The sequence below is a fragment of the Capra hircus genome, chromosome 27, assembly GCF_001704415.2.
Source record: "Capra hircus breed San Clemente chromosome 27, ASM170441v1, whole genome shotgun sequence".
NCBI lineage: Eukaryota > Metazoa > Chordata > Mammalia > Artiodactyla > Bovidae > Capra > Capra hircus.
The window spans coordinates 31,628,426-31,655,721 of NC_030834.1; the positions used below are offsets into that span (position 1 = coordinate 31,628,426).

Below are 27,296 nucleotides of genomic sequence, written 5' to 3' on the forward strand. Positions count from 1 at the left end.
CCTGTACTGTGCGTTGCTGATCTTTTTAACAATTGTAACAAAATATACACAATTTTATAGCCAGCAAACCTTTCATGGGGAATACCAGGAGCGGGTGTGCACAGAGCTGGGGGCCGGGAAGGGGTAGCAGGCTAGTTCAGCACACGTGTCAGGCCCTTCCGCAGAATCTGAGTAGGAACTGGAAGCTGGCCAAGCAAAGCGCGTATGCAAATACAGCTTCGAGGCATTTGTGCCTCGAGGCAGAGCTTCTGCGCGCTGCCTCGGACGAACCCTTCCTGCCAGAAACCGAAGCTGCTACTGCGACACGGGAGGCCCACTCCAGAGGCCAAAACCAGTTCTTCCTTCCTGCCCCTTTCGGTTTGATTGCTATGGACTCTTTCGGGCTTTTTACTCCCATAGTTTCTATCTATCTATCACATTGCTTTATAGCGAGAGCTTTAAGTAGCTGACCGTAGACCCAAGCGGTGGTGGTGGTGGAGAAACACCCCAAACCTGCACCATCAACAACAAAAACTACCCTCAGATCCAGAGTTCTGAAAAAAAGCAGCGATTGTCTCGAAGTCGGAGCCCGGCGGGGAGCGGCTGCCGGTGGTCCCTCGGGAGGACCCAGGGCGGCTGGGCGACCGCGCAGGTCGCAGCCACCCGATGAAAGTCACGGCGAACCCCAAACCACACCCCCCACAACAAAGTGGGGACAGGGGCCCCGGGAGGAGTCGTTTCCGCGCAGGGCCCAGAGGCCGCCGGCCGGACCTTCGGGTGGGCTGGCCGGGCTCCCAGCGTGCCGGGATGGGGAGGCGCCCGCGACCCCCCCCCGGGACCCCTCCCCGGCCGCGCGCCCGCCCGGGCCTCCGCCGCCTTCCGGCCGCGCGGCGGGCCCGCCCCCTCGGCCGACTTCCTCCCCGGGCGCGCGGCGGGAAGGCAGCGGCGGCGGGACGGCGGGGACTGGCGCTGGCCTGCAGGTCGCCGGCAGGGGCCGGAGGGGGCGCGGGGGCGGCGGTGCGGGCCACGTGGCGCGGCCCGGGCGCGCGGAGCCCCGGGGACTCCCCCTCCCGGTTATATCTGCTGCCGGGGGAACGCGTGCGGGGTCGGCGGCGCTCGGTGCTTTTCGCGGCGGGCCCCGCGGCCTCCGAGACGCCTTCTCCCCGCTGCGGGAGCCGAGGGCGCGCGCCGGGGCCCCGGGGCGGGGGCTCTGGAAGTCACTTCCAGCGGCCACGTCGGCAGCGGGGCGGCGGGCTCCGGCCCGGGATCCGGGCGGGAGGAGGGCGGGTTGTGACCCTGCCGGTTGGCCAGCGGCATCTCCACGGACCTGTGGTCCTCTTGTGCTTCTAAACCGGCGGCGAGCGCTAGACCAAACCGGGGTATTAAGTTCCCCTCTCCTTCCCGTCTTCGCCTTCTTGTTTGGCAAGCACTCATTCCGGGGCCCCCGCAGCGAGTTTGGGTGCTAACCTTTAAACTTTGAATGAACGAGTTCGGGGACATCTCCGGTGGCTCAGTGGTAAAGAGTCCCCCTGCCAATGCAGGAGACACGGGTTCGATCCCTGGGTAGGGAAGATCCTCTGGAGAAGGAAATGGCAAGCCGCTCCAGTATTCTTGCCTGGGAAATCCCATGGACAGAGGAGCCTGGAGCCCTGCAGCCCACGAGGTTGCAAAGAGTGGGAGGTGACTGAGCGACTGGCGACTAAACAACAACAAATCGGATGGTTCCCAGTGGATGGTACCCAGTCGTAGGCACCCTCTGGCGCTGCTCCTAGCTGTAAGCGTCACAGCTGGATCCCGAAGCGGAGCTGCGGGGAAATGCTCACCTTTCTTAAGCCAGGATGCCTAGGCTTTCTCCAGACTCACTGAAGTCGGTTCCTGTGTTGCTCTGCTTTTTTGCTCTTGTTTTCCTCTCCCTTGAAAGGGACCCTCCCCCTTACTGGCAGTTTTAGCCCACTTTAGGGGCTCTGTCCCCGTTGTGGAGACAGTTTCTTTTCCTGAGTGTAGCCCAATGTTACTGAAATCTTGCCAGAATCATAGCAAGAGTCTAAATAGTTTCTCTTCCTTTGAGTCACTACTCAGGGTGGATAATTTCTGTCCCATCTGGGGAAACTAAGGGAAGGGAAAGGATAGGGATCCAGGAATATCACAGCTAGGATGGAGTCATATGGAATCCTTCTGGCATGGATAGTAATCCCACCTGATTTAGGGCGAGTTATGTAAGTTCTTTGAGTCTCTGTAAGAGGGGTGTGAGTTAACTTAATTCAGAAGGAGCCTTCATTGAGTTGATATGTACAACCTTTAAGAGTATCTGAAATAGGTTGTACTCGGTAGATCCGGCTTCCTGGGTGGCCCTATTGGTAAGAAATGTGCCCGCCAGTGCTGGAGACATAAGAGACATGGGTTCGATCCCTGAGTGGGGAAGATCCCCTGGAGAAGGAAACGATAACCCACTCCAGTGTCCTTGCCTAGAGAATCCCCGTGGACAGAGGAGCCTGGTGGGTTACAGTCCATAGAGTCACAAAGAGTTGGGCGCAACTGGAGTGACTTAGCATGCACATGCGCAGGGTAGATTAGATGGTCAAAAAATGTTCTCTTTTCCCCTGCCCTCTTGTGCTGACATCCTTTGATAACGGAGAGAGGTGAAAGATGAGAATGATTTGTAGTTCAGGCATGTGTAGTAACTTGCCAAAAAAAAATCCTATGAGAAAGTAGTAAATAGATACAATATTTGGGAAGGTGCAGCTGCACAGGCAAACTTTTGAAATAGTTAACTTAATTTTTTTTTTCTTAAGACCACAGAATGTCCAGGGTTAATGTGCTGTGATGTCTGATTGATAAATGTCAATAGAAATTGTTTTAAGTTTGGAGAGCCAAAGCTGACGTGTGCTTGGGTCGAATTGGAAAGCAGACTGACCAAAATGTGTTTGTCGACTGCTGTTTTGTTGTGTGTTTGCCTTCTAGACCCAGCATGAGCGAAGTTCCCTGCAGAAAACGTGATGACTATCTCGAATGGCCTGAGTATTTCATGGCGGTAGCCTTCTTATCAGCACAGAGGAGCAAAGATCCAAATTCCCAGGTAAGCGAGTTCTGCAGGAGAATGTGTGGACACTGGCAGACAGACACAGAGATGCCCACAAGTGAGCAAATTACAAAAGGAAGAGGCTTCGGGGACCCCTGCCAACTTAGAAAAGCAGAGTGAATCTACTGCCTTTTGCTCAGCATTCCTGCCTGCTCACATTTTCCTGTGAGAGAGTAAATTGTCACACACCCCTGTTCACTGTCTCTCGTACCCCAAGGAGACAGAGCTCTTGGCCTGCCCGTTCTGGAGCTCCGCAGGCCTCTGGTCTCATTTGCTGCCTCTGCAGTGGCAGACCAGCCCCTCGAAGTCATCAAGCCTTTGGGCATGTTTCCCCGCAGGTCGGTGCCTGCATCGTGAATGCAGAAAATAAAATCGTGGGCATCGGGTACAATGGGATGCCAAATGGGTGCAGCGATGACCTCTTGCCTTGGAGGAGGACAGCGGAGAACATCCTGGATACCAAGTACCCTTACGGTAGGGCACGTTGTGTGTTCTGTCCTGCTCGTGGCATGGCCTCAGTGAGGGCTTACATACCAGGGATGGCCAGAAAGCATCGTCTTCCTTTCCAGTTAAGAAAACAAATACTGTTAAACTAGCCCAGCTTCCCACCCCCCTTCCCTTAAATTCCAAAGAGAGTGGAGGTGGGGCAGTGGCTGGGCTGGGCAGCGTTGCAGGTGGCAGGCGTCTCTGCAGAGTGCTGCAGCCCTGGGGCGGTGACTGTGAAGTGGGCACGGTGGCCCCTGCCTTTTGTGTCTTGGCGACTCATGAATGGAGCCAGTTAACCAAGTACCATCCTGGGCTTCGCTCTGATGAGGAGCGGCATGTATTTCCACCTACCGAGGACCTCTGGCTCAGGCTCACCTCTGGGGGGCAGGACACAAACTGTGAGCTGGGAGTTGGGCGAGGGATGACGCTGTCACTTCCTCCTGTTCTCTGGGGCGCTGCACTGCCAGGGTGGACGGGGGTCAGACCACAAGCCAGATGTGTGGAGCCGACCCTGGGCCTGGCTGTCTCTGGTTTTTATCGTTAAATTGGGGAAGGATGCTTGTGGCCCATCTGAGCCCCAGGGAGACTCCCTTCAGAGATAAGCTGGGAGGGCCCAGCAAGCATCCTTTTCTTCCTTGAATTCCTTGGAGAATATGAAGCTAATGCTGGGAAGAGGTGCCTTGGGCTTCATATGCTGCTGAATTTCTTTTAAGGTGTGGACCTGTGTTTATGAATAGATCGCCTCTGCTGGGAGTCACGTAGATGGGGGCCACCCAAATGGGAAAGATGTGCTTGCGGGAAACGAGTGCGGGGAGGCAGTGAGTTCAGGTGTGATGTGAGCCCTTTCTGTTAAAGTTGGCTCTTGCCTGTGAGGTTTTCCTCTGGAGTTTTCCCTCACGAAGAGCTCCAAGTCTCCATTTAGCTGACTTCACGTATTTTTTACTAACATTCCTGGACCTTAATCATGTTAAATACGCCCCATAACTTTCGTCTAAGCTGTTTCAGGGCAAGAAGAAAAACGTGCCCGGAGGTGGAGAAGGAATTGAGGAATGAGACTGGGGAGAACTACGGAGCACTCTGGGTTCTCAGGGAATCAGACACAGTTTGGTGCTGCAGGGGGTTTCATAGTCGGGTTAGTTCATTTCACTCCCACCCCTCTGGAGGAGTAGAAAGGGCAGGGTCCCAGGGAAAAGGGTAAAACTGCCTTTTCCGCCTCAGCTGAGAAGAGTGAAGTGCGGGAAAGATGGACCTACATGTTTTAGAAACTCTTGGTCTTCTTGCTTGTGATTCTGTGTGCTTTCAATAAGAAAGAAGGGAAATGGTTCGTTGTTTGTAGGCACATGCAAAGGTGATTTCTCATGGGACAGTCCAAGGTCCCATATAAAGATCGGAGAAATGAGTCAGTGAATTCAGAGTCTGCACTGAAGGGTGTGAGTACCCCAGCCCTTATTCACTGAGTCGGGACAGTGCTGAATTCCTGATAGAGGGATTCTTGGGAGGTGTCTCTGGTGCTGAGGCTGGTTACACAAAGAGATGCCAGTGGTCGCCTGGGTGTAGAGGGCTCCTCATGGGTTACTGAGCTCAGTTACTCATGAGCTCAGCTTACTCATAGTAAGCTCAGTTACTTCCTAAAATGCAGATTCTTTTTTCATTTTATGACTTAAAACAATTAATGACAAAGTTAAGTGACAGTGTCTGGAATTGTGTGGGCTTGACTTGGTGGACAGACTGCTATTTCAGGAAGGAAAGACGATGTGTCCATCCCTATAAAGGAGCTGTAGAGATGATCTTGATTCTAGACCACTGATTTCCTAGTTCTTCTGATTATGTAGTGAAGGGCAGAGGGGCCTGGCATGCTGCAGTCCATGGGCTCACAAAGAGTCAGACAGGACTCAGCAACTGAAGGACAACAACTGATTATATGGGACCCTCTTTTAAATGTCAAAAAAACTTCCAAGACCCGTTTATAATGCTAGTTAAACTATGAATAACCTCATGGGTTACTCCCAGTGGGACCTGTGCCTCCTTCAATCACCGGGAGCCCCAGGCACATTTCTGGCAGTGACCTAGAAAGCCCAAGTCTTTGTAACACACTTACCGCCCCCTGTCCCCAACTCCCCACTTCCAGAACCTCTCCAGTAGCTGATTGTGTTTGTTCTGAGACACTCTCCTTTTGTCCAAGTTCAGAGCTCCTTTCCAGGAGGAATTGGAAAGAAAGAGAACCCATACAGGCATTTGTCCAGCTTCTGTGATTGCTTTTTATTGAATGCTTGCTGAGTTTCACAGCACCAGTTGTCTGTCTGCATTATTTTTTACTATTCATGTGATACCTCTAGGTTTTCTAAGCACTTTGCCCCTTACTTATCAATTATTCATTTTTACATGGAGCTGTGTTAGAATGTAGACTGTTTTCTTTCAGAAGAGTGAGCTTGTAATTCGATGTACCATAAAAGTCAGAGAAGGTATTTAATGGTTTTTAAGAGGCATTTAGTATTACTACATCATAATACAGGCGGAGATGGACTTTAAGTCTAAATAACTGTGACTGGCTGGAAACCATACACTCAGTTCCCGTCTTTTTCAGGGTTTTCAGGCCACAGAGAAGTAAAAGTTTAGGTAGCCTTGGATGTAATAGAAATGTTTGGTGATAACTGACTAAACTGCAGATTTTTTTTTTCCATTTTATGATTTTAAAAAATTAATGACAAAATAAATGACAATGTCTGAAACTGTGTGGGATTAACCTGGTGGACTGCTATTTCAGGAAGGATAGACGATGTGTCCATCCCTATAAAGGAGCTGTAGAGATGATCTAGATTCTAGACCACTGATTTCCTAGTTCTTCTGATTACGTAGTGAAGGGCAGAGGGGCCTGGCATGCTGCAGTCCACGGGCTCACAAAGAGTCAGACACGACTCAGCAACTGAAGGACAACAACTGATTATATGGGACCTGCTTTTAAATGTAAAAAAAAAAAAAAAACCAAACTTCCAAGACCCCTATATAATGCTAGTTAAACTATTAGGATCTTTTTTAAAAAGTTGAGGTATAATTGACATACACACTTAGGTTAGTTGCAAGTATATGACATGGTGATTCATACATACCGATATTTGATAATGTTTACAGAAAATTGTTTTTTCTTATGATGAGGACTTATAAGATCTACTCTCCTAGCGACTTTCAAGTGTGCAGTACAGTAGTATTAACTGCAGTCACCATGCTGTACATCACAGTCTCGGGACTTATTTTGTAACTGAAAGTTTGTACCTTTGACCCCCTTTGCCTGTTTCTCTGCCCCACCTCCCGCCTCTGGCAACCATCCATCTGTTCTGTGTACCTGTGACCTTGTTTTTATTTTTTCGATTCCATATATAAGTGAGGTCATACTTTTTCGTAGTATCTCTTGAGTCGGAAAATCCATGATGACAAAGAGTTGTTTATCAGTAATACTTTGCATTAATCTGAACATTACTGAACAGCATTTGTACATGTTTGGAAAAAGTGTAGGTAAGTGCTGGATGTCTGTTTGCCAGCCTGTGGTCCTGTACCCCTGGAAGAACCCCTGGTGCCTTGGGGTTCATGCCCACAGGGGCTAAGCTGCCCACATCATTTATGGTTAGGAATCTGCAGGCCCAGAAACGTTAAGTAACTAATACAATGCCACACAGGCGGGTGACATCATCTAATGCTGGGGCTGGTGCTCTGTGTTTCCTGCAGGGAGGCGCAGGAGTTCAGCTTTGCCGAAATGGGTGGATCGAGGCACAGCGGGCCTCCCATTTTCATCTTCTCACTATGCACTTGAACAAATAGAGATTTCCATGAAATGACCTGCCAGAGGTGGAATGCTCAGGTGGTTGGTGGCCTGTATCTAGGACGGGGTAGGAAGCCATATACACCTGGGTGCCTTCACATTACTGCAAAGGGGAGCTTGGGAATTGTGTAAGTTTAAGTTTACCAGTAAATTATACAACTTCGTAATTCTCCTTATTAATGCTGTGAATTTGGAAGTCACCAGTCTTGACTGACACTTTGTGGACAGGAGGTAAGCACAGAATATGTGTGTCAGAATAGGAAGACAGGGCTTCTTCTGGGCCAGGTCTCTGGAGAGGCATTTTTAAAGGGTGTTTCTGTTCTTCCAGGCTTAGGATCAAAACTTCAGGAAACAATTTGAGGATAATGTAGTATTAATATGGAAAATGAAAATTCCCCCTGCCAAGGAAACTGCCTTTTATCTCATCTCTTTCCCGAAAAATCCAAAAGATAGTGTGATGTCAGTTAACAGTGTCAGGAAGAAATCAGCATTATTATAGGGACACCTTTTCACATGAATGACAATGAAAAAAAAAAAAAAAACCCCAGGAAGGAGCAGATTCATCTAATTTACCAGGTAAAAACCTTTGGAAGGCTTTGATTTTCATGGGGGGGTGGTTGCTAACCCCAGGATGAAGAATTCAGCTGACATTTTCCATTCGTTTCTCTTTGTGGAATTTATCAGAGTGAAGCACATTTAATCAAAACACCAGTTTTATAAAATGGAGGTGAAATACTTGTGGTAATGCAGAGATCGCTCTTTCCGTGGGTTTTCATAAGGATTTTGATGACATGGTTTACAGACCGAGTGTTGGCATGAAATCAACTTCTTTCTTTCTTTCTTAGGAGCCGTTGTTAAACTCCATGTTTGTAAAGGAGCTCCTCATGCACATGAGCTTGCCTGGGTTTTCTTGCCATGCTGGTTCCCACTGGAGAAGGGATTCGTGGGGAAGCACATGTCTTTGCTTGGCCTCCTCTTCCCATCCCGGTCAGTCACGAAGCCAGGATTGCTTTGCCTGTTGCTTTGCCCTTTTCATCATGGAAGGGACCATAGTCTTGATGTCCCAAGAGGGTGGGTAGCCCTGTTCTCTGATGCATCAGCTAGACATGGCAATGTGGGACTTTTTCTAGAGTCAGTTTGTATTTCTGCAGAAAAACTCTAAAAAGGGTATAATACTGAGAAGGAAAGTGCTGGAATTAATTAAGGCAAGAGTTGAACATGGCAGCTTGAAACAGTTTTGCCAGTATGTGGCAGTTCTTCTTTCAATTTTATATTTAAATGTAATCTTTATTTTTCAGATTTAGCATATTGTTAAGCATGCATAGATGTCATTTTCGTGATTTCCTTAGCCGTTTACCTTACCCCCTTGAACACTGACATTTTCCTGACTGCCACGCACGTGATATATTTCTTTGGCATCCAAAAGGTTAGTCTTGAGAAACTAATTTATCAAGAACTTAGGAGGCTGATCCTTCTTAAGCTGTGGCTTCCTCACATCTTGTAGGAGCTTCTTAGTAATTAAGATCAAATTTGTTCCCTCAGCTGGTTGAAATTGAATGCCCTCTGGTTCTGTTAGGCAGATCCGTGGATTTGATGACTTGCTGTTTCTTTTCCTGCAGAATTCTAATTTCACTGGTGGCAGCCCCCAACCCCCCAACCCCTGGCCCTGGCCATCCGGCACTCGTATCCTGACAGTGGGTCTAATTAGGGACTTTGTACAAAATAACTAGTGTAATCAATGGAAAACCTTGAAGCAAGTTTACAGTAAAGAAGTAAAGGAGATCGTTCTTACGAAAAGAGGGGCAAACTTGGGTTTCAACCATGTACAGTCTTAGGGAAACACAATGGCTTATGTATGAGGCTCCCCCTGAAATTTAACCAGCTTAACATAAGTGTATTTCATTTTCAGGTATAAATGTTTATAAACATTTATAAAATGTCCTTAGGAAAGAACAAATCTTGATTTTATTCATTTATTTGACTTTTATCTGTACACTTTTTTAAAAGTTTTTTGATGTGGACCATTTTTAAAGTCTTTATTGAATTTGTTGCATACAATTTGTTACAATAGTGCTTCTGTTTTTATGGTTTCTGTGAGATCTTAGCTTCTCCACGAGGGGTTGAACCTGCACTCCAAGCAGTGGTAGGCTAAGTCTAAACCAGGGGACTGCCAGGGAAGTCTCATTACCTATACATTTTAATCTATAATTCAGGGCTAATTATTTTCAAAGTGCAGGAGATTACTATTTCACCATGAGTGTCTAGAAAGGATATATAGTAACAATGTATACTAATACCTGGCTCTGTGGAGGCGATGTAGGAACAGCTCAAATGCTCATCTAGGAGATCAAACCTACCCATGAAAATACACATATTGGCCTTCGGTTATAAAGAGTCTGTTTACTTCATGGAAGTTTATAATAAAACTTAAAATAATTCAAGGTTAGTGATTTCCAAATTGATGACCAGGAAGCAGGCTAAAGTTTGCACTCTCTCTAAATAAAAGGTTTGCTGAGAGATTAATAGCCTCTATAAAACTTCAGGGCCACATTCAGCCTCGTTCAGGTTGTGTCAAGTGTGCCAGCCCATTAATTATCTGAATGATAAATATAACTTCTTCAATTCTCTACACTGATGAGCTTTTGCTTAGAAACTCTGTGTGACCAGGCAGTGTGCTGACAGGGAGCAGCTGACTCCGATGAACCTTGGGGTCTTTATCGATCTATTCTGTGTCAGTTATGCTGATTTTGTTTGATCTGTTCTGAAACTGGCCTGAATTGTTAAGGGTTTGTTTTGAGTTTTTTTTCCATCAAGACTCCATCTTTCATAACCTGTGTTAATGCTGTCACTGATACATATTTTCTGCCAGAAATGCACACCAAAATTTGGTTCCTAGAGATTTTTGCGAATATTTATATTGTTTTTTGCTTCTGCTTCTTAAGGGACTATTGTTTTATATTTGCATAGGACTGTGCAAACCTTTAATATGCATACTGGCTAAGAAAAGCTGCACAGCGCTTAAGATGACAATTATCAGGTTCAAACGAGAGAATCCTCCTAGACTGACTGTCCAGAGCCTGGGCTCCGGGTGTGGTGTGTGTGAACCCAGGGATTGTGGGCTGTTAGATATACAACTTGACTTTCATGTCCCAATATCTTTATGAAATAAGCAATTACTGAGCACTCCGCCAGTTCTAGACTTCTCCAGAAAAATTAAACAATCTAGCTTTGATTGTATTCAATCAGGGTGCAGTTTCTCTGCTTAGGGTTTTTTTTTTTAAGGCATTCTGGAAGCATCTGGGGTGAGAGCTACAGCAAACGGCTGCTGATGGCAGCAACACAGAAGGAATACGCATCTGTGCGTGTGGACAAATGAATAGAGAACAGGCTTTATACCTTCCCCTCCTTCCAGCGATTCAAGTCTGCTCCAGTTCTGAGATGCAGAAACCAGATGGAGATGGCACACACAGGCAGGAGGGGACAGTTAAAGAGTGTTTCATCCACAAACAGATGAAAAAAAGGTTGGCAGACAGCAATGAAGAAGACCCCACGTGGGTGTGCGTGCTTGAGTCGCACAGTCATGTCCAGCTCTTTGTGACCCCATGGACTGTAGCCTGCCAGGCTCCTCTGTCCATGGAATTCTCCAGGCAAGAACACTGGAGTGGGTTGCCATTTCCTACTCCAGCCCATCTATAAATACAAGAAAATATATGAAGAGAGGAGACATGCTTAGTCAAGAGGTGATTCTAAGACCAAAGAGAAAGAAGGAACGGGGGAGTCCTGTGAGTCAGTCCATCTGGTGGTGGTTATGGAAACACGGATACTGGCCCGGCTTCAGGAAATCCCATGATAACTGGAGAATTTGGGGGTTAGAACGTGCCCGTCTTCTCCCTGCTCATGTCGTCTAACCATCTGATGCACAGGTCCTGGCCAGTTAGTGGAGGTGTAAAATTTCATCTCTGTGCTTCTTTCAAATGATAGATGCCACAGTAACTTTAAAATATTGAATAAGATAACCGAGCATGAATTTTTAAATTCTGCAATTAAAAGACTTTGTTCAAAATGCCATTAATTTTGAGTTTAGGTGGGAAAAAGAAGCAGAATTCCTCCGTGTCCTTTTTCCTTCTGCAAGTGAATTATAACTTTTTAGAAGTTGAAATAAGTACTAATGAGCCCTCTAGTCTTGTATCACTTTGAGTGGTCTGTTGCTGAGTCCTTGAGGCTTCTTGCTTACTTTTTTAAAAGTTGTAACTGTATTTTATAATACGTGATGTCTTCCCATGTATGTTCACCTATAGTTATTCATTTACTCAGCAGATACTTACGGGAAATCCATGATACATATTCTGTGCTGGGCACTCAGCAGCAGTAAACAGTGGCTCTGGTCTCTGTGCTCAAGGAGCTTGCGGACCAGTAGTAGAGCAGGTGGGTGGGACTGGGATGAACAGATGTTGCTGAGGGTTCTTTTTGAGGAAGTGAGCGTTACCTGGAGATCTGAAGGATTCATTGGGCCCCATCAGGTAAGGATGGGGTGGTGGGCTGGTGCTGGGGGATAGGAAGAGCTCTGGTCCCAGGATCTAGGTCTGGGGTCAGAGCGAGGGAAATCTGGGATAGCAGATGTTGCTGAGTGTTCTTTTTGAGGAAGTGAGCGTTACCTGGAGATCTGAAGGATTCATTGGGCCCCATCAGGTAAGGATGGGGTGGTGGGCTGGTGCTGGGGGATGGGAAGAGCTCTGGTCCCAGGACCTAGGTCTGGGGTCAGAGCAAGGGAAATCTGGAGCCGTGAGGTTGGAGGCGTCTGTGGGAGCTCCCCGAGAGGGTGTGAGGTCTGTAGGCTGGGTGTGAGAGCAGAGGGTGATGTCCGCGTGGCCTGTTGGCCTGGGGTGACTTCATGGGGATGGGTGAGGTGATGCACGGAGAGCACGCAGAGGCCGGGCCCTGGCTGTGTCCCTGGGAGCCACAGGTGCTGAGGCTGATGGAAGCGGAAGGGGCTGCAGGGAAGGCCTGTGACGTTAGGGAGCTCACAGAGCAGTGTTTCCAGAAGGAGCGAGGGGCAGCCACACCAAAGGCTGCCGAGAGGTCCAGGGAGGTGGGAAAATGCCCATGCGGTTCAGCACCACGGGGTCATGCCCACACTGCAGAGAGTAGCTCCGGGCAGCAGGGAGGGCTGAAGGTACACTGGAGCAGGTGGAGGGCACACACCAGGTGAGTCAGTGGGCAGAGCGGATGGAGATCCGGTTTTGAGATGTCTGGGAAGAGAGCAGGATGACAGCCAGCTGGGGGGCTGGGGCATGGCAAGGGAGAGGTTTATGTTGTCTGACCAAGGGGAGGGTCTGGTGTCTGTCTGTTTTTGCAGCACATAGTTGCTTGCAGATAGGAATACTCCAGGAGAGAGAGAGAGATTGATGAGGGATGTGAGAGGGCTGGTCCCCAAGCTCATCGCTTAGTGATGGGGGAGGATGTTGTGTGAGGATAGAGCCTGTGACAGCCGCCCTTCAGTTCCTGGAGTTACAGGTGGGAATGTGATTTTCCTGGGCTCCAAAATCACTGTAGACAGTGACTGCAGCCATGAAATTAAAAGATGCTTGCTCCTTGGAAGAAAACCTATGACTAACCTAGACAGTGTATTAAAAAGCAGAGACATCACGCTGCCAACAAAGGTCCATATAGTCCAGGATATATGGTTTTACCAGCAGTCAAGTATGGATGTGAGAGTTGGACTATAAAGAGGGCTGAGTGCTGAAGAATCGATGCTTTTGAATTGTGGTGTTGGAGAAGACTCTTGAGAGGCCTTGGACAGCAGAGAGATCAAACCAGTCCATCCTAAAGGAAATCAATCCTGAATATTCACTGGAAGGACTGATGTTGAAGCTGAAGCTCCAATCCTTTGGCCACCTTTGATGTGAAGAGTTGAGTCACTGGAAAAGACCCCAATTCTGGGAAAGACTGAAGACGGGAGGAGAAGGGGAAGGAAGAGGATGAGATGGTTGGATGGCATCACTGACTCAGTGATCATGAGTTTGAGCAAGCTCCAGGAGATAGTGAAGGACAGGGAAGCCTGGCGTGCTGCAGTCCATGGGGTCACAAAGAGTCGGACACGATTGAGCGACTGAGCAACAGCAATGTGATCAATTGCCTATTTCGGTGAAGGACAGGGGAGGTCGCGGCGGGAAAGGGGAGGGAGGAGGCGTGGGAGTGGCACGGATACTGGGGAGTAGGGAGAGGCGTGGTTGTCGGGAGGGGCTGAGAGCTGCCCGGGAAGTGTGGGGCAGGGACAGGAGCTTGGGTCTCACCCGGGAACCTCGAATGATCAGTTCAGCCCGCTTTCCTCCGGCTGAGTCAGGATCAGCATGTCACCTGAGGAGGCATGCCTGATGGAGCTGGGGTCGGTTAGAACCCACATCCGGACTCCTGGTCCAGTGCCCACTGGTCAGTCCCAGTTCACCCTTAAAAGCTGTTAACCCTGGAGGGGAGCGGGGGAGCTTGACTGTTCGCATCACAACGCTGTCTAATGGTGATGCGCGTCCCCCTTCTCTCTGTGCTGCTTCGGTACCTTTTCAGCATCAGACGAGTCTGCATCGCACGTGCACGGTGAGAAGGGAGCTGGGCACGGCTCACCCCGTGGTGAAGTGCAGCGTTTCCAGCTCCTCCTCCCTCTGACCTGATTGTGTGCCCTTAGCACACAGGGAGGCAGTGTAATTAGAGTTCCGGGGGCTGTGTTGTCAGTAATGGAGACACCACAGTCAGAAGTCTCTTTAGACCTGAGCACTACCACTGGGGCTAAATGGCTCCCCTGGGTGCCCTGAGCTGCTCGCCAGCAGCTTCAGCAAGAGGAAGGGGGCAGGGGACAGGGACCAGGGCCGGGGACGGAGGGGGAAGAGATGTCTCCCCTCCTGCCCGCCCTGCTGAGCAGCTGGGGGCCACAGGGTCTCAGGTGGGCAGCGACGGGTCTCAGGAGGGTCAGCAGGCGCCGACGTTCACTAAGTCCACCTTTGGGGCTGCACACATTACATGCATGACGGTCTCAGAGGCAGGTCCTTTTCTTTCAGTTTCAAAGGCCAGGAGGCTAAGCTTCATGGGATGCAGAGGGTCACAGAACTCGCAGGTTGGGGTGGGGGCAGAATCCCTGAGAAGGGGGCTCAGATGGTAAAGAATCTGCCTGCAATGCAGGAGACCTGGGTTCAATCCCTGGATCGGGAAGATTCCCCTGGAGGAGGGAATGGCAACCCACTCCAATATTCTTGCTTGGAGAGTTCCGTGGACAGAGGAGCCTGGGGGCTCCTGTATTTCATGAGATCGCAGAGTTGGACACGACTGAGCGACCAACACTTTCTTCTAAAGAAGCGATATAACTGCGGGTTTCTAAGTTGGCCCTCCCTTTCCCCTATCCGCCTTAACCTCCAGTCCATTAAAACTCTGGTAACAAATCCAGTCGCTGCTTTGCAGATGTGGGAACTTCACGGACGCGAGATGAGACACAAGAGTGATGAGGAGTGATGCTGAGAGCCAAATTGTAGCTATGTTTGCTGTGGATTTGGGGGATAACGAACAGTTTATAACCTTTGTGGGGGTGCTGGGGGGTGGTCAGGCAGGGAGGGATTCACTTTTTGTTTTTGTTTTTTACTTTTTCTTTTGTATTGGAATATAGCCGATTAACAATGTTGTGATGGTCTCAGGTGGACCGTGGAGGGACTCAGCCATGCATACACATGTATCCATTCTCCCCTAAACTCCCCTCCCATCCAGGCTGGCACATCGCATTGGGCAGAGTTCCCTGTGCTGTCCAGTAGGTCCTTGTTGGCACTCCGTTTTATTTTTATTTTTTTTTAATTATTATTATTTTTTTCTTCTGTTTTATTTATTTATTTATTTTTTTAAATTTTAAAATCTTTAATTCTTACATGCGTTCCAGAGAGATATTATGGGGAGGGAGGTGGGAGGAGGGTTCATGTTTGGGCACTCCGTTTTAAATACAGCAGTGTGAACCTGTCCAAGGGAGGGCTTCACCTTGCAGGCTCCCCTACTGTTCAATTACTGACTTGAAGGACGGGTCCTTTGGAGGCTGGTGGTGATGGATGAAGCCCTGTCAGGATATCCTTCAATAATTAAGAAACAGGTAGTGGAAATTCCGTCTTAACTCCTGAAGCAGGGAAGCAGCCCCTGCATGGATCTGTTGGAGGAGTGGACACACGTCCACCCCTCAGCGGAAGCCCCCCATCAGGTGTCCAAGGGGGTCAGCGGGTGCTTCTGCGGCAAGAGACGGACCCAGGTGAACTGCTCGCTTCCCTCTATGACTCCAGCAGTGAAAACACAGACCCTGCTTTCCAGAAGGAATGCCAGAAAGCTCTGTCATTAGAAGAGGAGTGGAGTATCTTGAAAGAATTAACACTGAGTTATTGTTTTTTAACGCACGGATCAGCCTTGAACTCCGGCACCCCATTTTGTGTCAGTTATTAATTGCAGGGTGAAGCTTCCCACCTATTTCCGGCCCCGAGCGCACCCTTCTTGGCTCTGAGTCCTGACCCTCTGTCTTGGCAGCGAGACAGAGTGTCCCTACGTTAATCCTGGGTGGCCTCACTGCCCCAAGAAATGTCACGGCCATCAGTCAGGGGCCCAGGAGTGTCCCCAGAGACGCCAAGGCCTGTCCAGTGCAGCTTGGGGAGTGCTGGCAGAAGGCAGGGCGGGCCAGGCTGAGTTCAACAGGTGCCCTGCGTCTGGACTGTTCACTCGCCCCGACACTGCTTGCTTCCCAGCCTGTCCTGCTTTCTAGGTCAGCCTCGGCAGAATAGCCCTCAGGCCCTTGAAAGTCATTTTCTTCAAGTAAAATCCTATACTACTAACGAGAAGGAATCTTAAATAACCTGGAGAGTTTAACTGGAATAGAAACTTCATTTTCCTGACCCTAAATTATATCAGGACCTGGTAGCTCCCCTCACGTCCTAGCAGCCACATGATGATCAGCTTGGGCTAGAATCACATTATTAAATTATTTGTACAGCAATTAGCAGTTGTTTAGCCTTTATTCTGAGGCTTCTTTTTTTTTTTAAACCTATTTAAGTAAACCTTAATAATGTTACTGTCTAAAATAGATATTGTATTAGTCTTACATCAAATGAGATGAAAGTTAAATCTATAAAATGTTGAGTCCCTTAAATCTAACGAAGGATGGAATATATCCTGTTAATTTGTCAAACTTCCAGAGAAACGCCTACACGAGACAGTAAGGATTAATCAAGCCCTAGTAAGAGGGAATTTGAAAAATACAGTTTTCTAATTATACAGTCTCTTCTCAGTGGGCCAAGGTTAATGCGTTCTGAATTCTGACAGTCAGTAATATAAAAGAAAAAAGACCAAAGCATATGAATTGTCTTATAATTACCTGAAACAGAGGTTCTCTTTCTAGCAATCAAGAACTTTTGAAGCATCAATCTGACATTTTCAGCATTTGATTCTTTTCCTTTTTAGCAGTGTTGAGAATTAGTGACGGCTTCTGTGTCCCTCTTTGTGCTTAGCAAATATACATGTAGTATTGGGAGACTTCTTTTGCTTTTTGCTCAGCCACAGGTGAGTAATTCTGGGTAAACAGAAAATGAGTCTTGTGTGTGTGTAACAATTTAACTGTCTTCTGAATACTTCCTAGACACTGTGTCTCTTTGGAATACTCGGTCCTGATTCCTGCAGTGAATGTGGAAACCAGGCTCATCTTGAGATCAGTAACAGAACCATCCTCCTTGCTTGGTTTTTGTGCTCAGGCCTGTTTGTAGTTCCAGCTGAAGCTCTTCTTAAGCTACATCATAGAAATGCTAACACTCAAAAAGATAAAGAAAGAAAGTTGCTCAGTCGTGTCTGACTCTTTGCGACCCTGTGGACTGTAGCCCACCAGGCTCCTCCATCCATGGCATTCTCCAGGCAAGAATACTGGAGTGGACTGCCATTTCCTTCTCCAGGGGATCTTCCCGACCCAGGGATCGAACCCAGGTCTCCTGCATTGCTGGCAGACGCTTTAGCCTCTGAGCCACCGGGGAAGCTTCAAAAAAAAAAAAAAAAGATAAAGGCATCGTTTAACTTAGTGTCATCAGATATCTGCAGAGTGTTTATCATAGTGGACTCAACCCCCGCCCCCACGCCAACCCCCAAAGAAGCCTGCGGAGAATATGGGAAATTGGGGTTAGAAATGTAGATTTCAGGGTTTTGCAAGTAGATCTGCTCTCTGAGAATCTATGAATGGATGAATTCTCAAAGTCGACCATTGTGGGAGGAAAACCGAAGAGCAGGATTGCACCTTGGGAAATGCCCAGAAGCCTGAGAGCAGGGCAGAGACAGGGTCTGGTGATGCTGAGAGGGCTGGTGGGGGGAGAGGGGTCGAGAATTAGGGCCAGGAGAGCAGGGAACCCAGAGACTGAAGCCAGAAAGGGACTGGATTTAGGTAAGGAGGAGGCTGCCTGGCGGGGTGTGGGCGCAGCCTCCTCCATGCATCTCTCTGCAATGATAATCACTTTGGGAGCTTGGAATTGGCCCCGGGGGAGTATTTCTACCACAGAAATTGGCAGATGCTACCCCCTAGGGCTTAGGTGTTTTTTTTTTTTTTTTAAATAGTTGTTTATATACAGGTCCCTTGGACTGCAAAGAGATCAAACCAGTCAATCCTAAAGGAAATCAGTCCTGAATATTCTTTGGAAGGACTGACGCTGAAGCTGAAACTCCAATCACTTTGGCCACCTGATGCAAAGAACTGACTCATTTGAAAAGACCCTGATGCTGGGAAAGATTGAAGGCAGCAGGGAGAAGGGGATGACAGAGGATGAGTTGGTTGGATGGCATCACCGACTCAATGGACATGAGTTTGAGCAAGCTCTGGGAGTTGGTGATGGACAGGGAAGCCTGGCGTGCTGCAGTCCATGGGGTCACAAAGAGTCGGACACTACTGAGCAACTGAACTGAGCTGTGTACATGCACTGGCACGTTACAGAGGTCAGCGGGTTTCCATGAACTAGTGTTTCTTAAACTTTTTACATGGCGATCCAGCAAATAAAGGTTATACCCAGAACAGTTTTTAGGAACTTACTTAACTTTGCCAGGGCAGTTTTGGAGGGGAAGCGAGGGTCAGGGCCACTGAGACTGGAGGTGGCGGAGCTAAAAGGTCAGCCAGGCCGGGAGACTTTCAGACCCAGGGACCCAGGCTGATAGCACAGGGGGGCCCCTGAGTGTCAGGCGCTTCCAGGGGCGGGGATGGGGGGCTTCTCCCCTCAACCCTCAGATGCAGGCTCGAGAAGCAGGTGTTAGAGTTCGGTGGCTGGGGCAGGTGTTGGATGCCTCTGGATTTGGAGGGGTGCACGGGTTGGGTTAGCAAGGGCAGCGAAGCGCGCGTGGGACGCCTGGGTTTCGCTTTTGTCTTGTCTGGTTTTGAACATGCAGGATGGTGGATTGTGACTTGTGCCCAGCACTCAACTGCTTAAATGCCCGGGAGACCTCTTGTTTCTCTAACAAGAAGCTCTGTATTCTCCATTCTGTGATTTTTGTAGTTAAGAGACAGGAAGTCTGTTTTATAGTCCTGTGTATTACTTCTATAAACTACCCTTGATACAGGGATGTCGGATGCTACCCAAGAGAATCTGTTTCATGTGATAATTTTCATTAATGAGTCCAGACATAATGTTAAATTTTGCCCCAGACTACCTCCAATGAATTAGAGGAAGGTAGTTTCAATGTGACTGTTTTTAAGAGAGGCAAAAGAAGACCATATCCTAGTGTTTCCTAACAGATTCAGAAACTGCAGTTCTGAATATTAATACCAGCACCATCAAAAAACAGTCATTAGAGGGGAAAGCATATTTTTGATATTTGAATTTAAGAGGACCTTCTGTGTTTTCCCCAATGTCCCCATCAATAATTGGAATCTGAATTCCCTCCTTTATTCATTCAGTAAATATTTAACACCCATTATGTGCATGGCATAACACTGGGCTCTGGGGGAGTTATCGAGAACCTGAAAGGCTGGGCTCTTCCCCCAAGGGGGAAGTAAAAGAAACAATTACATCTAATTGTTTTTAACACTGAGCAGTGTTAATACCAGCTAGGGAACATCTTGGTCACCCAGAAGGGAAATGAGGCTACAGGGCCCCTCCCAGGCCAGTGCCCTGAGGGCCCGGAGCATTCCCTCACCCTGGGGTTTACAGCACAGAGCCTCGGGGAGCCGGCTCCCGTCCCTCTGCAGTCAGCGAGGATTGTTCTCTCACTGGCTGTGATCTGATGAAACACAGTTTTTTTTTTCCCCCTTTAGATTTTCTTAACGATGCCAGAGACTGTTCATTTCCATATGCGGCTAAATCGTGGTTATTCATAGGCTAAAATGAGCGCCCCTCAACATCTCCGGAGAGGCCCTTGGTCAGCTTTCTGCCTGCAGCATTGCAGAGTTGCTGCGGAGTTTGCAGGGACACATAGGACGTCCCCCCAAAACTGGAGACCTGGGGAGGAAGCGGAGCGGGATCTGTGTCTTGTCCGAACCAGAGTAAAAGTGCATTGATTTAAAAAAAAAGTGCATTGATCGAGCATGCCCTGGCTCAAATACATGAGCGCCATGAGTTCAGGCCTCCCTTGTTTTAAGGCCTTCTCGACTGAGAGAAGAACTGAGATCCTAAGAGTTCTTATTCAGAGCTTATTCAGGGCTTTACTAAGGACTGTAGCCCAGGATTCAGCCTCTCAGGTAGGTCAGAGGAGCGGCTCTGAAGAGATAGCGAGGTATACATGATTTTGGCTAAGGAGTTTGTGCCATCAGTATAAGCCAGTCGCGAGGAGCAGGTATCTCAGTTAATGAGTTTAGTGCTTTCTTAAGTCCTGAATATTTATTGAAAGGGCTGACGCTGAAGCTGGAACTCCAATACTTTGGCCACTGATGCGAAGAGCTGACTCATTGGAATGGACCCCGATGCTGGGAAAGATTGAAGGCAGGAGGAGAAGGGGATGACAGAGGATGAGATGGTTGGATGGCATCACCAACTCATTGGACATGAGTTTGAGCAAGCCTCGGGAGTTGTTGATGGACAGGGAGGCCTGGCTGTGCTGCAGTCCATGAGGTTGCAAAGAGTCGGACATGACTGAGTGACTGAACTGAACTGAACTGAACTAAAGTATGGGAAGATTCATGAATTCAGGTTCATCAAAATATGTTCTTGGAATCGGTACCTGGTTTTTTCCTGAAAGATGTCTCCAACTGTCTAAGGGCCTGTTCTGCCTGCTTTCCCAGAGCCCAGAGTGCCTGTGCCTGTGCTGTGTCCTGAATTCCTTTCGGGGTGCACGGCTGCTGACCTGATCTTGTAGAACCGGTTGATAAGCAGCATTTTTAGTTTTACAGCCTCAGTGCTCCTGGAAGAAGATGCTCAGGGTAGAAGGTGGATGAGTTGGAGACGGAGAGAGAGACCTTGGAAGGCCCTATATTAAGAATTAGGACTTTGTATGATTTGGACCAGGACCAGATGGTAATTCATTCAATAAACATTTATCTAGCACTGGTGTGCCTGGAATGTGTTGGGTCCCCCTGCAGATATGAGACGATTCTATAAGGCAGTGTTTCCTCAACATGTCTGCAGAGAGAATCTCAAAAATTCCAAAGCCCTGACCACACCCCAGACCATCAGTGTTCAGATGTGGGTGTGTCCTCCCTGGGGGATTCCAACCGGGCAGACAAGTCTGCACATCACAACCACAAGGAGAACAATTTTAGATAATGCAGCCAGAAACTTAAGTGATGTTATTAGAAAGCAATACAGCAGCCTGACAGAGCAGGTCGAGGATTCTGGCGTAGAGCCCAGTGGGGAAGGACTCTAGCTCCTTCCCAGGAGTGCCCTGTGGGTTAGGTGATGGGAACAGTTCGCCAAGTAGCTGGGAAGATGGGTGGGCTGCAACAGGTGCAGAACAGGAGAGGGCTGGGCCTCCTTAACCCTGGACTTAGTCAAGCCTGGGGATGCCCTTAGATCACTGACCGGGGTCACTGACCTTTATAGCAAGAACTCAACTTTCCATGGTCATTAAGTGGATGGATGTTTTTTGTTCGGGTGACAAACTCGTGGTTATCCGCTGATCTTTTTCTTGGGGGTGTGTGGACTGAGAACCATATGGAGCAGCAGATCCCTGGGGACAGAAATGCTTAACTTCACTTCCTGATTCTTTTGCTCTTAAAATTGCTCTTTGCCCTTTTAATGGCTCCGGCAAATATCCCCACGTGTGTTTATCAACACACAAATGGTGCTGGCAGTTCCATCCCCAGGGTCTCATGGAGCCGTGAGCTCTTGCTCTGCATGGGGTGGGCGAGGACACTTGACCTTGGTCCCTCCTGGCTGTTCTAGGTTCCGACAGGCCCAGGGCTGCTGCGATCAACAGTTTCGCTGCTCATCGCCAACCCGTCAGTCCAGGCGGCGCTTGTTTTTCAGTACTTTCCATCTCTAATCCATTTTTGAAAAATCGAGTCTATCGTCTGTGTGATTTCAGAGGGGCAAGCGGAATGCCTCAACACTATCAGCAAATTCTTCATGAGCTTGCAGTCTTACGTTTTTCTTTTTCCTTCAAATCTACAGTGTGCCATGCCGAGCTGAATGCCATTATGAACAAAAACTCAGCAGACGTGAAAGGCTGTACCATGTACGTCGCCTTGTTCCCGTGTAACGAATGTGCTAAGCTCATCATCCAGGCAGGTAGGTCCCGGGCCGTCCCATTTGTCGCATTTGCATCTCTGCCTGCTCAATGCAGATGTGCTTGATCTTAAACCGCTATTGTTTAGATCTGAATTAATTGCACCATCAACTTTGCAAGGTGTTTCCCGTTTTATTTTTGAACTGTGCCAGGTATTCTAAGACTAATTGCATCCTCTGTGATTCTTAGCATGTTTTTAATTTAGTTTGCAACTTCTTAAACTGCAGCTGCCAAAAAACAACATAGGCGTTGCATATAATTACTGTCAAGTTATCATTTTCTGACATATTGTGCATAGATTAGGGGGGAGGGAGAGAAGTGAACTTCTGTCAGAAACAAGGTCAGCTGGGAGTCTCTCCGTGAAATTTTAATTTGCCTCTAATATATGGTAGGTACTTGGGACGTAAACATCTTTCTACATATAAACGTTGTTAAGACTCAAATGGTCCGACTTCAGGTTTTTCTCACGTTACGGTTTACCACAAATCTGCACCATTGTGTGCTGAATATTTCACGTTTTTCAAACTGTCACATCTCAGATTCAGCTACACTTTATCTCCATAAAGCTCTCGGCTTGAGATTTAAAGACTTATCATGTTAGCCAGATGTGTGCTTTAACGGGGCTGTTTATCACAAGCCCGTGGATCTCTGAGCAGAAGGGGTCTGGGGGATTCAGGATCGAGAGTCTCCGTTAAGAAACGTCGTGGGCTACCTCACTGGCAGCGCACCATCCTCTGCGAGTTTTCCTCGCCATCCTCAAGCTCAGAGGTGACGGCGGGTGCACGGGAGGAGCAGCTTCCGAGGCTGCTGGAGGAGTGGGTGACGTGTCACGTGCCGTCCAGACTCTTGGCCCTCGTGCTCGAACCGCCCGGTGAGACAGGGAAGGAAACCAGATGGGCCCTTTGTCTTGGCCTGGTCTGCTGGCTTGAACTGGTCTACAGAGTCTTACTTGGCAGCACGCTGGTCCTCATCTCTTGATTGTGCCAGCCTTCTCTACCATCCCCACTAGCCTCTTGAGTTAAGGAGTCATTGCCTTGTGAGAAAAAGAATATTCGATTGCCTGCAGTAAAGAAAATTTGTTAATCAGATCAAGGCTTGACTATTTGACCTGTTTTCACTTTGCATTTATTAAAAAAAAATCCATAAAGACTGGAGGGCAGATGACATATAATCCGTCCGCTGCTGTATTTGACAGCAGCAGACACAGGTGTCAGTAACTGGACGGTGTGTGCCGGTCCACTCAGGAAGCGTGACTCGTCAGACTCGCCCAGGGCCCCTGTCCGCGTGCCTGTTGCAGTGTCCCTGCATGCCCATAATGAGATTTCTTCCATCGTTGCCTTTTAAGGTATAAAAGAAGTTATCTTCATGTCTGATAAATACCACGACAGCAATGAGACAACAGCTGCGAGGCTCATGTTTGAAATGGCCGGGATCTCCTTCAGGTGAGTGAGGGACGCTGGGGGAGAAGGCACTGGGAAAGGCTGAGGAAGACTGCATGTTTGACCTTGTCTGCGGTTTGATTTCTGCCTGGGAGGCCTGACTGCCACACTTGGGGGCCTCTTTTATTTTTTATAATTGACGCGTAGTTGACTTGCAATGCTGTGCTAATTTCTGCTGTACAGCAAAGTGATTCAGTTATATATATACACACACACACATTCTTTTTTTTAATATTCCCTTATGGTTTATCATAGGAGACTGACTATGGTTCTCTGTGCTACACAGTAGGACCTTGTTGTTTATCCATTCCATATATGAAAGCTTACATCTGCGAACCCCACACTGCCACTCCATCTTTTCCCCAGCGCCATCCCCCTTGGCAATCACAAGACTGTTCTGTATGTTTGTGAATCCGTTTCTCTTTCATAGATATTTGGGTCATATTTTAGGCTGCACATATAAGTGATACCATGTGGTATTTGTCTTTCTCTTTTCTGACTTGCTTCACATAGTTTGATCATCTCTAGTTGCATCCATGTGGCATCATTTCATTCTTTTTTATGGCCGAGTAGTACTCCATTTGGAGAAGGCGATGGCACCCCACTCTAGTACTCTTGCCTGGAAAATCCCATGGACAGAGGAGCCTGGTAGGCTGCAGTCCACGGGGTCGCTAAGAATCAGACACGACTGAGCAACTTCCTTTCACTTTTCACTTTCATGCACTGGAGAAGGAGATGGCAACCCACTCCAGTGTTCTTGCCTGGAGAATCCCAGGGACGGGGGAGCCTGGTGGGCTGCCGTCTATGGGGTCGCACAGAGTCGGAGACGCCTGAAGTGACTTAGCAGCAGCACCAGCACTCCACTGTGTATGTCCATCCCATCTTCTCTATTCATTCACCTGTCGATGGACATTTAGGCTGCTTCCATGTGCTGCCTGTTGTGAATAGTCCTGCTGTGGACATAGGGGTATGTGTATCTTTTTGGGGTTAGAGTTTCGCCTGGATACAGGAAGCACCTTTTTAAACATGATGAGTTACGGCTGTAAAGATTATCCTCAGGGTCGATTTTAATGGGTAGTGACAGAAGTATCGGAAGACGGTGTAATGATTACACTTTAATGTTAATGGCTTCCCAGGGCTTGCAGTAATTATTCTGGTAGTGACAAATTTTAAAATTCACGTGTTTTATTATATTAACATTAAACCTTTCTAAATTTTGCAGACGTAACATAACAACTCTGGCATAAAAAAATTTAAGGTGCGAGTAACCTGCTAGGTTGGAGCGCTGGGAATTCTTTTTACAGGAATAGTTTAAGTTGGGATTTAAAGTTGTTGAAATTTGTATGCTTTTCTTTGCTGTGCAGATATTGGGAGATACATGTTACTTGCAAGTCAGTCCGACCACCTTTGGTTTCTGCTAGAAACTTCTTTTAGACTGAAAACCTCTTAAAGATGTTCCTTTATAGTATCTGTGGTCCACAACTAGGGTCCTTATAATTGGTAACATGGCTAACCTTTTGGACTCTTTAGGGATGTAGGTTATATGTAATGAATCTCTTAGACTATTGTGCCTTATGAGACACAAATTATTTACAAGTAGGAAAGAGTCTGTCGGGTTGGGAAGATCCCCTGGAGGAGGGCATGGCAGCCCACTCCAGTATCTTGCCTGGAGAATGCCATGGACAGAGGAACCTGGTGGGCTATGGTCCATGGGGTCGCAGGGTAGGACATGACTGAAGCAACTAAATAAGCAGCAGCAACAGCAGAGAATCTGCCTGCCAACGCGGAAGACACAGGTTTGATCCCTGGGTTGAGAACATCCCCTGGAGAAGAAAATGGCAACCCTCTTCAGCATTCTTGCCTGGAGAATTCCTTGGACAGAGGAGCCTGGCGGGCTATAGTCCATGGGGTTGCTAAAGAATCAGATACGACTTAGCGACTAAACAACAATAATTAGATATATTTACTGTTTACTGATTTTTTAAGAATATGTTTAGTTCTCAAGTATGTTCTTTTTACCTTTTTGAGAAGATATATTAATGAGAAAAAAAAATCTTGAGTTTATTTTACTTCTGCATTTATAGAACATGATTTTTAAAATGACTCTTCGTTAGAGCTGGCTGACTGGCTATGCACAAGAGCAAAAGAAAATGTACTCTTTTTTTTTTTTTTTTTTTTTGCTTTAGAGCGATTGCAGGTTGGCTGCAGAAATTTCCTAAACAATAAGATAAATCTGGTAGGGAAACTAGTCATCGGATGTCATGCCGGGCAGCTAAGTTGTTAGAAATCCTCTGATTCCCCAGTAATTCCTGAACTCAGCCAGCTGACGAACACACAAACCAAGCCACCCCATGCATCTCTTTTTTGTCTTTAGTCTTTTCCTGTCCGTGTTTCTCTAGGTATGGTGCACTCTAATTGGCTCCTATAGAGACAAAATATGAAGTGAATCCCAGGGAATTTTTTTTTCCCCTCCCTGCAGAAAATGTAGGTTAAGCCAAAGTAAACAAATGGCTCTAACTCCTCACTGGATAATGTCTTTCTATGTTTTGTTTCTTGCTTTTAGGAAATTCACACCAAAGTGCAGCCAGATTGTCATTGACTTTGATTCAATTAACAGCAGACCGAGTCAGAAGCTGCAGTGAGTGCCATCTCATTAAATCTCCCGAAGATTGGGATTATCCTCTTCTAAGAAGCTGCTAATGCGTCTCATCTTGAAGTTACACATAACCTTTTAATAGCTGGGACGGCCAAAGTCGACATCTAAAGGATATAAAACCTCAAGTCTTCCCGATTCCCTCTCCAGTCTCATGGAATCTGCATCTGTTGAGACTCTTGATTTAGGATTTAAAGTAAAGGCGCCGCCCCCTCTGGTCTCCGGTCTCCTGGTTCACCGGTGGCTCTGCAGAAGGGGGTCAGCCGTGTGTTATCCACTGTTTCACAGCCACTCTTCAACACCACGCATGCTGGCAACAAACAAATAATTGCGGTTGTGTTCCTTTCAGGATGAGCAGACACCCTGCCTGAACATCTGGCCTCGGAGGGAAGAGAGAGACCCATAGGACAGTAGCATTTAGGCATTTGCTCTGGAGAGTTGAGGGGACGCCCCCACCCACCCAGAAATCCTGCATGGAGTGCACATTCATCCTGACGGGTGATGAGCATCGCTGAGGCGGGGGGTTCTTTCTCCACTTCTGCGGTTCTGCCACCCCCGGGGTGGTGGCACCCTGTCCCTCTAGGGGCTGGGGACCCCTGTTGTTCCAGCTTCTGACTCTTGGTTTGTGGGGGATCAGAGCTCTTACCTTAGCGTCTCTGAGTAACCAGTTGCTCCCGGAGGAGGCAGCCTGTCTCCCTGCCTCGCCCAGGTCCACACCCTGCTGGGCAGTGGGTTATGTGGGTAGGCATGCACCTGCCACCCACGTGCCACCAGGGTCCATTTCCAAGGCTGTCCTCTTCTCACCTATCAGTGAAATGGGAGCAGGTTTCCGTTTCGTCCAGGTCTGTTGGTGACGCGAGCTCCCATGTATGCCTGGCGCCCTGCCTTCATCATCGACATGAATCTCACCTTCCTAATCACCACCATTTGGGGAATGGGTCACAGTGCACCTTGTCTTTAATCTCATTTAATTCTTATTAAATGCGCTCAGTACCTTCGTTGAGAAAATGGTTTCTTTATCCTAAAGATTATGACTGTTTTAAAAGACTCTCCTATTTTTATGAGTTTTTATGTTGTCTCTGAGGTTCTGGACTCCAGATTCTGGGGCATTTGTAATTTGGCTCCTTGCCAACATTATTAAAATTGTATTAGAATCTGCCA

General features: G+C 47.8%; 1 protein-coding gene across 2 annotated transcripts; it reads left to right on the plus strand.

Annotated features, from left to right (window-relative positions):
• Positions 278-27,296, plus strand: DCTD (dCMP deaminase). Of its 2 annotated transcripts, none has more exons than XM_005698704.3 (6): positions 278-357; positions 2,941-3,055; positions 3,397-3,532; positions 21,929-22,045; positions 23,389-23,485; positions 26,046-27,296. In XM_005698704.3, the coding sequence occupies exons 2-6, from the start codon at positions 2,948-2,950 to the stop codon at positions 26,122-26,124; spliced, it is 537 nt and encodes a 178-aa protein (XP_005698761.1). In that variant the 5' UTR covers positions 278-357; positions 2,941-2,947; the 3' UTR covers positions 26,125-27,296. The 2 variants fall into 2 exon arrangements, with proteins under 2 accessions (XP_005698761.1, XP_017897614.1); XM_018042125.1 differs by lacking the exon at positions 278-357 and adding an exon at positions 889-959.